This window comes from Balaenoptera borealis (genome assembly GCF_965194805.1).
Source record: "Balaenoptera borealis genome assembly, chromosome: 5".
Classification (NCBI taxonomy): Eukaryota; Metazoa; Chordata; class Mammalia; order Artiodactyla; family Balaenopteridae; genus Balaenoptera; species Balaenoptera borealis.
In genome coordinates, this window is record NC_138862.1 from 40,237,637 (window position 1) to 40,252,588 (window position 14,952).

The 14,952-nt window shown below is 32.0% G+C and overlaps 1 protein-coding gene across 1 annotated transcript in view; it reads left to right on the forward strand.

Moving 5' to 3' along the window:
* The window catches only part of CHMP2B (charged multivesicular body protein 2B), a 29,922-nt gene extending 15,359 nt beyond the window's left edge, over positions 1–14,563 (forward strand). The window contains exons 2-6 of the mRNA XM_082392464.1: positions 200–291; positions 5,474–5,668; positions 9,206–9,308; positions 12,561–12,667; positions 12,872–14,563. Coding sequence (XP_082248590.1) covers positions 200–291; positions 5,474–5,668; positions 9,206–9,308; positions 12,561–12,667; positions 12,872–12,982 — 608 coding nt within the window. The 3' untranslated portion in view covers positions 12,983–14,563. The remainder of the gene's footprint in view (positions 1–199; positions 292–5,473; positions 5,669–9,205; positions 9,309–12,560; positions 12,668–12,871) is intronic.
* The last annotated feature ends 389 nt before the right edge of the window (positions 14,564–14,952 follow it).

The following is a 14,952-nucleotide window of genomic DNA, read 5'->3' on the forward strand; positions in this document are numbered from 1 at the left end:
TTTATATAATCAATATTTATAATTTGTTTTAACATTTGATTAATTTTTAGTATATTGAATTGAAACAAAAAAAATTTAACACCTTGTAAATTAAGGTTTATTTATTTTTTTTATTGAGGTTTCTGAGTCCAATATTTTAAATGGTATTGAAGAAGATTTTACAACTCATACATTTAGGTGTCTTTTGTGGTTCTCTTAGATGTAATAAAGGAACAGAATCGAGAGTTACGAGGTACACAGAGGGCTATAATCAGAGATCGAGCAGCTTTAGAGAAACAAGAAAAGCAGCTGGTAAGTAGAACATTAAATTTCATTTTAACTTTTCAAACAAATTTAGAAATCAGTGTTGGAATAATTAGCTAACTAGGAAAAAGACACGACAGGTGGTAAGTGATTTACTTTACTAAGAAATGACATTTAACGTCTTCCTGCAATTTCTGCTTACCTTTGTTTACTGTGTCATTCTGCTGACTTTTATCAGGATTCTGTGTATTGTGTATTCTGCTGATTATATTCTTCAGTTTGTGAAAGACATGAATGCCTAGGAAGAAATATTACTCAAAACAGAGCCACCTTCTTGTCAGTTAACAGCAAAGATAAAATAGTCCTAGAAAACAAGACAGTGTTACAAGAAAATAATTAACTCATAGGTGTCTTACTTGATATTTTAACTGTTATTGGGTCTGTGATAATAAATGTACTTTTTTAATAGATTGGCTATCTTTCTGTATTTTTATGTTATACTTTTAAATGTATGTTGCTTAAAATATTTTTAAAAACCAGCATGATTGAGGTATAATTGACATGCAGTTGACTGTACATTTTTAAAGCATACAATTTGATACATTTTGACATATGTATTAACTCATACAACCATTACTACAGTCAAGGTAATGAACATATCCATCATCCCCAAAAGTTTCCTTTTTCCCTTTGTAATCCCTTCTACCCATCCCTCCCTGTTTCCCTCCATAGTTAGGCAACACTGATCTGTCATTGTAGATTAGTTTACATTTCCTAGAATTCTATATAGATGGAATCATAAAGTGAATTCATTTTTATATGGCTTCTTTCATTCATAATTATTTTGAGATTAATCAGTGTTGTTACATGTATGAATACTAACTCCTTTTTATTGATGAATGTTATTTCATTGTGTGGACATTTCACATTTTGTCTATCCCATTCACCAGCCAGTGGACATTTGGGTTATTCCCAGGTTTCGGCTATTTTGATAAAGGTTGTTATAAACATTCAGTTGAAGTCTTTGAACATATGTTTCCTAGGGGTGGGATTGCTTGGTAGATCACAGGTTAAATGTATGTTTGACTGTATAAGAATGCTAAACAATTTTTCAAAGTTGTTGTTCCCACCAGTTATATATGAGAATATATATATAACTATAATATTTTCTGTTCCCACCAGTTATATATGAGAGTAAAATTGTTTCACATCCCAGCCAATAGTTGGAGTTTACAGTCTTTATATTTTATCCATTCTAGTGGTGTGTAGTAGATTGTCATTTTAAATTGCATTTCCCTAATCACTAATGATGTTCAGCATCTTTTCATGTGCCTGTTCACCATTTACGTATTCTCTTTGCCAAAGTGTCTATTGAAATATTTTATCTATTTTTTTCATCAAGTTGTTTTCTAATTATTTAGTTGTGAGAGTTCTTTATATATTCTGAGTGCAAGTGCTTTATTAAATATATGTTTTGCAGTTATTTTTTCCAGTTCTTGGCTTGGTTCTTTATTTCCCTGAGAGTGTCTTTTGAGGAACAGAAGATTTTTATTTTGATCAAGTGAAATTTATTATTTTTTTCTTCTGTTATTTAGTACTTTTAGTGTCCTAAGAAATCTTTGCCTAACCCTAAGTCACTAATATTTTCTCTGAGATTTTCTTCTAGAAGTATTATAATTTCAGTTCTTATATTTAGGACTGTGAATCTTACTGAATTAAATTTTACTATGTTGTCAGGTAAGGGTAGAGGTTCGCATTTTGCATTTGGATATTCAGTTGTTCCTTCATCATTTGTTTCCCTATTCAAATATCTTGTCATCTTTGCGGAAAATCATTTGTTAAAGTACACGTGGGCCTCATTCTTGACTCTATGCTATTCCATTGACCTATATGACTATTCTTTTTTTTTTTTAAACATCTTTATTAGAGTATAATTGCTTTACTATATGACTATTTTTAAGCCAATACCACACTGTTTTTACTAACACTTAATAATTAAGTCTTAAAGTTATATAGCATTAACCCTTAAGTTTTGTGCTTCTTTTTAAAATTGTTTTGGCTATTTTAGGTGCTTTGTATTTCCCTATGAACTTTAAAGTAAACTTGTCAATTTCTACAAAAATGATCACATTTTGATTGGGATTACATTGAACCAATTTGCCATCTTAACAATATTAATCTTTCAACCCATGAGCATGCTATATCTCTCTATTTATTTAGATTAAAATTTTTCTCAGCAGTATTTGCACTTGTAATTATACTGATCCTGTGCTTCTTTTATCAGATTTCTGATTTTGTTTTGCTGGTATTTAGAAATACATTCATTTTTTTGTATATTGATCTTTTATCCTGTAACCTTCCTAAACTCACTTATTCTAGTAGCCTGTTTGTGGATTCTGTTCTATTCTATTCTATTCTATTGTCTATTTCTACATAGACAGTCATGTCATCTGTGTAAATAAAATTTTTCATCTTCCTTTTTAATCTTGATGCTTTTTTTTTTATACCTTATTACACTGGCCAGAACTTCCAATGTTAAAAGTGGTTTATAACCTCTTTTTATTGATTTTAGGGGAAGACATTCAGTCTTTCATCATTAAGTATGATATTAACTGTAGGCTTTTTGTAGAGGCCCTTTCTCAGGTTGAGGAAGTTCCTTTTGCATCTAGTTTGTTGAGAGTTTTTATGGGGAATTAATTTTGTCAAGTGATTTTTTTTTTTTTTTGGCATCTATTGAAATGATGATTATGTAGTTCTTCTTCTTTAGTCTGTTAGTATAGTGAATTACATCATTGATGAATTCCAAAGTTGAATTCCAAAGCTGAATCAAGCTTTTGCTACTGGGATAAACTTCATTGGTAATGATGAATTTTTTAAAAATACTTTTATTTCAATTTGCTGAAATTTTCATAAGAATATTAGCATCTCTGTTCATAAAAGCTGTTAATTTGTAGTTATCTCTTTGTATAGTGTCTTTATATGGTTTTGACATCAGAGTACTGCTGACCTTAAAGCATAAATTGGCAAGTGTCCCTTACTGTTTCATTTACTGGAAGGGTTTGTGTATTTCTTTCTTAAATGTTTGATAGGTTTCATCAGTAAAGCCATTGGGAGTGAAGTTTTCTTTGTGGATAGACTTTAAGCTACACAAAAATCTATCTTTGTGGATAGATTTTTAAATTCTAAAATTTTCAATTTTTAGAAAATAGATATAGAATGGATCACGCTATCTACCTTCCTGAATGAGATTTGGTAGTGTGCATCTGTCAAGTAATTTGCCCATTTCTACTAAATTTTAAAAGGTAATGACATCATGTTTATAATATTTTTTATTATTCTTTAACATCTTTAGGATATAAAGTGATGCCTCCCTTTACATTCCCAATATTTATCGTTTGTGTGTTCTCTCTGTCTGTCTCGGTTTTTTCCCCTCTTCTGACTGGCTGATGGTTTATCAATTTGATCAATTTCTTGTAAAAAACCAAACTTTGATCTCATTAATTTTCTGTGTTTTTTTCTTTCCTAGGTCACAGATTTCTTTTCTTGTTTATATTATTTCCTTCCTTTTGTTTACTTTTTTTTGTTTTTAATTTTTATTTATTTATTTATTTTTGGCTGTGTTGGGTCTTCGTCTCTGTGCGAGGGCTTTCTCTAATTGTGGCAAGCGGGGGCCACTCTTCATCGCGGTGCGCGGGCCTCTCACTATCGCGGCCTCTCTTGTTGCGGAGCACAGGCTCCAGACGCGCAGGCTCAGTAATTGTGGCTCACAGGCCTAGTTGCTCCGCGGCATGTGGGATCTTCCCAGACCAGGGCTCGAACCCGTGTCCCCTGTATTGGCAGGCAGATTCTCAACCACTGCGCCACCAGGGAAGCCCTACTTTATGTTTTATTTGCTCTTCTTTCTACTTTCTCTATTTTGAAGCCTACGAGATATTCATTTTTTTAATGTAAGCTCTAACGCTATACATTTCTAAGAATTATTTTTAACTGCAGCTCACACGTTTTGATATGGGGCATTTTCATTTTATTAATTTAAAATATTATCTCATTTCCCCTCTGATTTTTTTTCTTTAACCCATGACTTATTTCAAACCACATTGTTTGATATCTGCTTCTGTTTTTCCTTTCATATTTTTCTTACTGCTTTCTAGTTTAATTTTACTGTAGTTAGAGATCATACCTCGTATGATTTCAATCCTTTTATATTTATTGAGCCTTGTTTTCTGTTACAGAATATGATATATTTTGGTGATTTTTTTTTTTTTTTTAGTGTACACTTGCAAAGAGTGAGTATTCTGCTGTTGGCGATGGAGCTTTTAGTAAATGTTGCTTAGGTCAAGTTGGTGATAGTGTTTTTGTAAATCTTCTGTATCATTACAGATTTTCTGTTCATTTGTCCTAACAAGTACAGCAATATACTTCAGAAAGGAGTTGTTGATACCCCTCATCCTAGTTATGTATTTGTCTGTTACGCCTTTCAGTTCTGTCAGTTTCTGCTTCATAAATTTGGAAGTACTGTTTTAGGTGCGTACACATTTAGGATTGTTTTGACACCTTTATGTATTAATTCCTTTATTATTATGAAATGCCCCTTTTTATCCTGGTAATACTCCTTTTTCTTAAGTTTTTTTGATCTGGTTAATGTAACCACTCCAAATTTCCAGATTTTAATAAGTATTTATATAGAATATATTTTTCTATCCTTTTACTTAGCTTTATTTAGCTTTGTTTTGGTAATTAAAGTTGGTTTCTTGAGATAGCATATAATTGCCTTTATGTTCTTATCTAATCTAACAGTCTGCCTTTTATTTGAGATGGAGATGGACCTTTTCACCTAACATGATTGTCTATATTACTAGCTTTAAATATACCACTGTGGTCTTCTTTTTTGCTATCTCCTACCAACTCTTTGTTTGATTATTTATTTTTTCCTTTTTTTCCTACCTGCTTTTGGTTTGAGTTTTTAAATTCTCTTCTGGGCTTTATGTGAGTACTGTTTTGTACACTTGTTTTGTATTTCTGGATGAAGGTACTAGTTCTCTCTTTTCCATGTAAACATGTAGAATAAATTTCCCTCTCAAATTACTATTTCTGTGGCTTTATACTAGCCTCTTTCTCTTTTCATAATCAGGGTGAAATGGTATATTATATATGTTCAGTCTATTCTTCTTAAATCATTGAGGACTCCCCCTTAATGATTTTGTTCCCCTCTTTTTATTTCCTCTCTTAGGAATTAGAAATTAAGAAAATGGCCAAGATTGGTAATAAAGAAGCTTGCAGAGTTTTAGCCAAACAGCTTGTACATCTAAGGAAACAGAAAACAAGAACTTTTGCTGTAAGTTCAAAAGTCACGTCTATGTCCACACAAACAAAAGTGATGAATTCCCAGATGAAGATGGCAGGAGCAATGTCTACTACAGCAAAAGTAAGTGGGAACCTTTATATCCATAGCTTTGTGATTTTATCTGAGATATTTAAATGTCAGTATTCAGATTAGATTCAAATTAAATTTAAAGCACCTTCTGATATATATGTGGTACAGAATCTTTGTAATTTTTAATAAAATGAGTTATAATACTACATAATCCAGATAAATATTTCTAGATTTTTTTATTGATTTGTTTTAATATAAAATTTTTTGTTCCAGGGCAGTTCCACTGTTCCAAGATTATATGTAGCTTCTAAATTTTTAAAATTGACTTAAAACATCATTTTAAGATTTTTGGCCTTATTTCATTATGCCATAAGTTTTGGTATAATAATTTGAATAATAATTTTCTCTTGATTCATTTTCATGAATGTGTCAGAAGGACACATGAGTATTGTGAGAAGAATTTATCAGTTAATTTTTATCAGGAACTTAAGTTTAACTTACAGTCTTTACATTAAAAAAAATTAGTGTTCTTACTATAGAACTCAAAGGACTGTGAGCCTTTCAGACATTTAATAAATAATGAGCTCTTTGATGTATATTAAGAATTGTGAGAAATCAGAAGTTCAGGACAAAGGCTCTGCTCTCACAGATCTTATATAAGTTCAGTCGGGGATGGGAAGAGGTTAAGATGTGTCTGAAAAGGAAACTCACTATACATCAGTCTATGCTAGGTTTCAGTAAACTGCACAGATCCTTGAATAGTACTTACTGTACATAAGATGGACACATTCTATTTCCCTGTGTTCTGCAGTCTAAAAGGCAATTATACTTGATCTGAAAGACTTTGCAGAAGACCTAGGTCTTAAATATCACTAGGCTTTAAATAAAGGGAAGAAAGGATATGAATGTGAAGAGCAAAAGGAAGAAAAGCCACAGAGGAGAGAAAGTACAGGTTTATATTAGGAAAATAGTACATAACAGTTGATTCTCATTATTTGCAGTAGTTACGTTCTATAAAGTCAGGAATACTGAATTAGGGAATATCAAACCATTGCTCCTAGGGGAAATGCAGACTTAGGTTCCTGTGAGCCTTTGATCACAATTTTTGTCAACCAGTCTATACGTAACCTTGTTTTATATGTTTCTGTTGAAAGACACCTTACTTATCATAGTTGATCATTAACATTGAACTCATGGTCAGCAGCACTGTAACTCATGCCTGAAAAAAGCTTATCTAACAAATGTATTTTCTCCACATTTGTATTTTTTCCAATTTTTCCACATTTGATCCAAGGCACGTCACGGACTTCTTGCATTTAGAAACGCTAGACCACACTTTAGTACATTTTAACCCCCAACCAACCAAAGGCACAAAATAAACAGCAAAGAAGACACGAATTTACAGTATTAGTGCTGAGTCAAGATGGCAGAGTGTCACCTTGCTTGAACTAAGCTGGAAACGTGTGTTGGGTGACTCAGATGTTTTGCAGGTCTGCGCATGTCCATAAATGAGCACAAAAGTACTGCAAGTGTTGACTTGTTACAAATATATTTTAGTGAGTAGGCAAATTCAAAACTAAGGAATCCAGAAATAATGAGGATCAAGTATAATTGCCTTTTAGACTGCAGGACACATGAAAATAGAATGTGTCCATCTTATGTACAGTGGCACATGTGTTCCTTAAAAAAACAGAATGTTTCGATATAGCTTCGTTCTGTTAGTTTTTACTCTCTAGGAATCTTAGTCATTTTACAGTGAAAAACACAGTTAAAGGCAAAGACTTTTTTTCCCTTTTTTGGTTTTACCAAGTTGACAGAACTAAACATCTGTCTAATTTGAGGAAAAGGTCATATCTGAAGATCACACACCTGGACTGGATAACGTTTCAATAATGTTGAGGAGGAAGACTGCTCATTTTGCAATTTTCTGCAAGTGATAGGGGAGGAAAAGGTACCTAATGTGGTCCTGCCATATAGCAATGTATGAATTAGTTTTCACTTAAATTTCTCAGAAATTTATTAATTCAGGAAATATTTGTTTAAGTCCCCTAAGTAGGAATTACAATAAGTGATGGAGATGAAATGGAAAGCAAAACCAGGCAAGGGCTTAACCTGTAATAGGTTAAAGTCTATTTAAAAAGCAGCCCATTTGAGATGTAGTTTAGTGCAGTGATTAAAAACATAAGCTTTGGAGTCAGATTACTTGGGTTCAGATCTCACTTGGTAGCTATGTGACCTTAGCAAGCTATTTCACCTTCCTATACCTTCATTCTCCATTTGTAATGGAGGGGAAATGGTAATACCTAGCACATAAAGACTTGTTAGGTTTAAATGTCAATTAACTTTAAATATTATTATATGTAAAGTGCTTAGAACAGTGCCTGGCACACAGAAAGCTAATATATATAGGCATTAGCTGCTCTATTATCACTGTCAGCATCATTGTTGTTTTTAGTATATTTTTGTAACAGTAATGTAATTTGCGAGTAAAGTAATATAATTTACACCAATAAATAAAATTTTATCTATAGTGAGAAGGATTTAATAGGGGTATCTATTCTAACCTAGGGTGTCAGGGACTACTTCCCTAAGAAAGTTGTATGTAAACTGAAATCTGAAGTATTGATAGTGAAAGCAAATAAAGAAGAGCATTCCAGGTGAGGGACAGTATATGCAAAGGTCCTGTGGCGGGAGGAAACATGGCACATTTAAGGAAATATAAGATCAGTGTGTCTAGAGGGCAGTGGTGTAGAATGAGACTGGCTTGTTAAGCAGAGTTCAAATGGTGCTTGGTATCACAGGTCAATTATGGAATTTGGCTTTTAATACTAAAAGCAATGCAAAGCCACTGGAGAGTTAGGTATGTGTGGGCTGGTGGGGGGTGGGGGGGGTACAGTGTCATACTTGCAAAGATTACTTTGACTGCAGCATGCATAAAACACTGTGTTTGCTTTCTATCTTTGAAACTGACATATTTCATATAATACACACATATAATATATACACAGACACATATATAATAATAATATATAAAATATTTTGGTCTTACTAGGTGGCATTAATTTAATAAAAGTAGTTGTGAATATAAGATGTAAGAGAATTCTTTTCATGTATTTTTGCAAAACTCAATGTTTTGAACATTTCTTGAAATCATGGTTTAAAATGAATTAATAGGTTAAATATGTATGCCAGTATATCCTTTAATTTAGACATTAAAACTTTTGAAAATTTTTGAAAAAATTAAAAAATTCTTTTTAATTTAGATATTACCTGCTTGCCACATTATAGGTAAATGTAGTTTTCCCATTTGAGTAGCAGTGGATTTTATGTTGTCAGTGTTTTTTATTATATAATTTTTTGCCTACTGTTCAGATGAGGTTTTTCGCAGTTGTCTTTATTATATAGATGTTAAGCAGGTGGTTTCCAAATGAGCATTTCATTTTTTTCTAGAATACTAACACTATTATGTTTGATTATGGTAGAATATCTTTAAGAAACCTGCCTTTTTTTGATGTGCTCCCTTTGGACTTATTCCATAGTAAAATTTTCATAATTATGTAGCTAACGTGAATCTTTTCATATATTTAGACAATGCAGGCAGTTAACAAGAAGATGGATCCACAAAAGACATTACAAACAATGCAGAATTTCCAGAAGGAAAACATGAAAATGGAAATGACTGAAGAAATGAGTAAGTGTAATAACTTGTAATGAAATTTACAGGTTTTTCTCTTTGAATTAACAAGTTTATTTACTAGCAACCTCATATTCTCATCCACGAAGGCACAAACGAGAAAAGAAATGATACAGCTCCCTTCTAGATAGATGACTATATTGTAATTTCATTGTATTTTTATAGAAGGCTCAAAATTCTATTAACATTTAACTAAAGGAAAAATATAAAATATGTGATGCCATATTTCTATGCCATATTGGCCTCAGCAGTTTTACTTTGTTGATTAGAGGACCCAAACCAACTTGTGAATAAAATACCTCTTCCTGGTATAAGTTAGATAGTTTAAGAGTTGTGTTGATTCTTTCATACTAGAGAAGATCTATGAATATATATAAAAGATATATTTATATTTTTTTATACTATAGAATATCTAATGTATATCTATCTATATATAAATTTAATGTATATATTTCATGCTATAGAAAATCTATTTATATTGGAGGTAGAGATAATGGAGTTCTTTCATTCTTTTTTCTTTTTCCCTTTCCAGAGTCTAAATTTAATATTTAATTTTCTTCTTTTTGAGTATAAACTACAGGCTGTGGTGGAAATATGAGGAATAAAATAAACAAAGCTATAAAAAAAATTTATCATCACACCACCCAGATATAGTTAGTGTTAACATTGTATATGTCTTTCCTATATTTTTCCATGTCTTCTAAAGTGAGATAATATAACATGGACAATTTTGAATCTTACCTTGCCTTTAAAAAACAGTAGTATAACATAAACATGTACTCATTACCTTGAATTTTCTCTGAAGCCTTTTTTTTTTTAATGGCTTTATTATTATGTAACATCAATATACCCTAATTTATTGAACCATTCTTACATTGGCCAATAAGATTGTTTTAAAATGTTCAATGTATTTGATAATCCTTTGATAAATATGTTTCTTTGTCTGAATTTCTTCAATGTTCTTAGAGTATTAACTTTTATAAAGCTTCTGATTCATACTGCCAGACTTTTTCCAGAAGGACTATACCCATCTTTATTTCACCGATAACGAATGAGTGACCCTTCACAACACCCTGGTCAACACTGAATCATTATTTGTATGATATGTCAAAGCTGGCATCATTATTTTGCAAAGATATTTTCTAATTGTTTTACAACTGTGTCAGGATATGCCAGCTTAGTTCTGCTTATCTGCTAGCATTTTAATTTAACGGCATTTATTGCATAAAATAGTATCTAATTAAATTACTAGGATTACTAAATTTACCTTTGTTCTAGTATTCTATTTCAGAGTATCTATTTTCCTTCTAAGGTTTAATGATACTGTACATGTATCTTTGATAGTTCCAAAAATTGTTTACTTTAGTTTTTACTTTGAACCTTTACTTTCAAAAATATAATTTTTCAAAGACATCATTGGTGAATTTTTAATGACTGAGAGAATTGTCATTTATATAATGATCACGGTATCTAATATGTTTATGTGGATTCCAGTGATGGCACAGGTGTGAGCAGATCTTAACAGAGGGATTAACTATTCCATTAAGCTATCATGAAGAGAGTCAATAAGCTTGTACTTAAAACTTGTATCTGTCACAGTTCTTGTTTGTGTTTTAGTAATTTGAAAGTGAGTCTGAAAGAATAGTAGTTATTGGTGGTTACTTGTTTTTTCAGTAAGGTATTTTAACATTAGTATTTTCACCCAAAGATAAATTCAAGGTTTAAATGGACATGTCTTTCTCCAATTAGAATTCATATTGTACAGTGTTGTGCCAACGCTTGTTCACACTTAGATTTTGGAAACAAGATCTTTGGGAAATTTTTATTACATCCTGATTACACCATTCTGGTGTTTCTCCTCCATCCTTTTCTTTCATTTCTTCTGCAAGCAGTTTTTCATTCAGGCCCTTATAAACTCTGACCTGGACTCCCCACCTCCCTTGTTACTTCATTACAATCTGAGTATCACTGCTAAATTATTTTTCTAGAAGCTTACCTCTGAGTGTGCCGATCATATTCCCGCAGTGGCTTCTTTCTGACTACAAAATAAAATCCTACATTATAAATCAGAAACAATTTTCAGGTCAAGCCCCTTTATTTTGTCAATGCAAATACTGAGGCCCAGAGAGGTAAAGTGACTTCCTCCAAAGTTGCACAGGTACTAAGTGGAAGAATTGAGATTGTAATTAAAGTCTTAACATTCACTTTACTTCTTCGGAGATGATAGTCCACTTTTTTGGCCTTAAGCTCTTTAGCTTTTTCCAACTGACTTTATACTATTAGACTAACACAAAAAATTAAATTATCAAACCATGCTCAGACAAATCAGAGATCTTAACCAATGTCAAGCTTTAGTAGCAATGTCAAGGATACAAACTATTAAGATACACATGCAAAACAAGGAGAGTGGTGGGACATCCCAAATGACTCTCCAGATCTTTTCTTTCCATATCAGACATAAGCTCTTTGACCCAGCATAAGAGATGATGTGTCCAATAGGTTTGCTTATCATCTCATGTTGAAGAGAGCACTTTAGGAAATATATTAAATTTATACCTCAGATGGTCACCTACCTTATGTGTTATTTTCTGGGGAGTCATGGATATAAACCCATAGATAGTAGCTATAGCAATACCAAAGCAAAAACAGCCTGCTAGGAGCATTCCATAAACAAGGACTCTCTTGCTAGCAAATATTAGTCTGTTTAGCAGGAGCCCAATTAGCAGCGTGCTTACAGAGAGGTCAGACTAGTTTACTTGTCTTTCTTTCTCTGGGGGCATTCCCCGGTGATCATGTTAGTAATGATCACAGGCCAGTTGCTTTAATTCTTTCTCTCTCAACCATTTTCCCTTTATACATCTTAAATAACCAAACAGAGGAACTTACTCTTACTTATATATATTCCCTATTGCCTTCCACCATGTCTTTGCTCACACTACGCTATCTCTGTTTGGTTAAATCCTATGTGTCCTTCAAGGACCATCTCACATATTACTTCCCCCCAGGTGGATATACTGTCTTCCCTTTGAAGCTTTATAATCATTTACCTTTCCATTTATCACAAACTGTTTATTAATTTTTTTCTGTTCTACTTAAATGTAAACTACCTAAGATCTTTACTTTTCTCCATCCATTCATAAATTTTATTTGTACTGTGTAAATTACATAGTTGGGCCTTTTTCTAAAAATATAAACCTAACCTGAAATCTGTTTGAAAGTAACTGCTTTGTTTCCTCCCCTCCTCTCAAGTCAATGACACACTTGATGACATCTTTGAAGGCTCTGATGATGAAGAAGAAAGCCAAGATATTGTGAATCAAGTTCTTGATGAAATTGGAATTGAAATCTCTGGAAAGGTATGAATGTCTTATTCTCTCAGTTGGAAATATTTTCTCTACCATTTGTGTCACTTAATTGTTTTAAGTTTTCCTTTATGTTAGGTTGTATGTTTTTAATATTTGTTTGAAAAGTAAATTACACCTGTTTGCAGCACATCTTTTATGTCCTATCCCAAAAGTTTGATAATACACATTTTTTCTCTTTTTCTCTCTTTAATATAGATGGCCAAAGCTCCATCAGCAGCCCGAAGCTTACCATCTGCCTCTACTTCAAAGGCTACTATCTCCGATGAAGAGATTGAACGGCAACTCAAAGCTTTAGGAGTAGATTAATCAAAAAAGCCATTATATTTTGCCTATTATAATTATTTAGTATAAACGAGGCACACTGCAGATTCCTTTTACAAAACACATTTATTTTGCAAAAATGAAGACCATGAGTAAACAGTTGTTTCCTAACCCGTGGCTGTTTTGAATCTTTTGCCAAAGAATGACAATGATGCAAAAGTGGGAACAGTTTGGATTTTAATTAAAACTGTTTAGGAGTGATGATGTGTAAAATGTTGACTTCTTTTCTGCATGGCATAGAGAAATTATATTCATTACTTAGTGTCGTTTATGTTCTAAATCTTTTTCACTGAATACAAATCTTGTTAAAGCCACTAGGCACCAGCTTAAAGAGACCTGTAAAAATATTAAAAGTATATCATTAATTCTGTATCTGTTAACTTGTCCTTTGTTAGCGATATGTGTTATGACCATAGGTGGTTCAGCTGCCAAATTATTTTTAAATTACCTGAAAGAAGAGTGCTATTTAAACATCTGTCTTAAACAAAAACTGTTATGAGCTTTTCTTTTTTTTTTCCTTTGGGAGAACATTCTAGTTGGTAAGTTTCTTACCTTTCAAAATGTGCTTGGCACCTGCCTTAAATAGCACAAACATATTGTGCACATCTTTAAATCATTTTAACTGACAGAAAAGAATTACATTTTAAACTCAAATTGAAGCCTTTTACAAAAATTATCCAGGCTCTTTTTTGTAAAGCTTATAAAAGTGAATTAAATATAATTAGCAAAAAGAGACACTGAATTAATAACATTTTATAGTAATAAAACAATATATTTTGATCTTTCTGCCAAGAACTGAGATTTTCTCCATATGAGTTATAATTTAATCTCTTTAGTTTTGAACTGTATTAATGTGTACACTGAACCCTCTAAATTGAAGGCATCATTCTCAAATAACACTACTATGACAGTACTCAACCTAAATTTTAAAAATTAGCATTTTTTCATGGTAAATAAACTACAACTTTGTCCGAAATTACTGCCTGAATGTGTATTAATGTATTAGCTGCATTTTTTAAGGTAAAGTTGCTATGGTATTTAATGTATGGATAGAAAGTGAGAATAAGTGAAGAAGTGGCAGATTAGTTAGAATTTAGAATTAGGTTAGCTTTGAAAAATGATGTTGTCATATATGGGTTCTAGCACATCCCAGCATAAAAACTCTTCTGGAGGAGATCAGATAGCTGTAACCTGGTTGATTTGGGATAATGGATATTTTGGACTAATATGGACAGCATCAATACATTTTAGGACTAGTAGACATGTGGCATATGGATTGGTGGGAAAAACAAAAACCTACACTTTACAGTCTATAATCCATAAACCATTTTATAATGTTCAAAGATAAGATTCCGTTATTGATAATATTAAATGTAGTTACCCTGAACATTGATGGGTCAAAACATTTTACTTGATTATGGAATGTTAACCCAGAACTTGTTTTGATTCTTGGATGTACATAATAATGCTAACTAACTTTCTTGTTTACTTTCTTGTTGACATGTGGGGGGTTTTGTTTTTAAAATTATTTTGTTAAAAAAAAATCCCAATAAAGGTTTATTGCTGTTATGCTTTTTTTTCCCTTATCTCTTTAACTCTATTTTTGGTTTCTGCTGAAGTTAAAAGTTTTATGCATATCTGGTAATTTTTCAAAAGACTGATTTTTATTACTTTCTTGGAAGGAAAAATTAGATAACTCTGCTACTTACATTTTAACAATAATTATCTTTTTAAGAATTAGCAGCTGATACAGGACTGATGTTTGTGAATGGAGTAAGTCTAAGACTTGGTGGTTTTACATGAAACTTATCTGATAATTTCTTTCCTAGAACTTCCAGGGGATAACCATTTTTAAACAGATAGGTCTTAGAGCTTATTTTTTTAATTTCAGTCAAAAATGGATGCCACAGAAGACTTTGGGATCCAAAGGAAAAAGTAGAGTCATTCTGATTTGG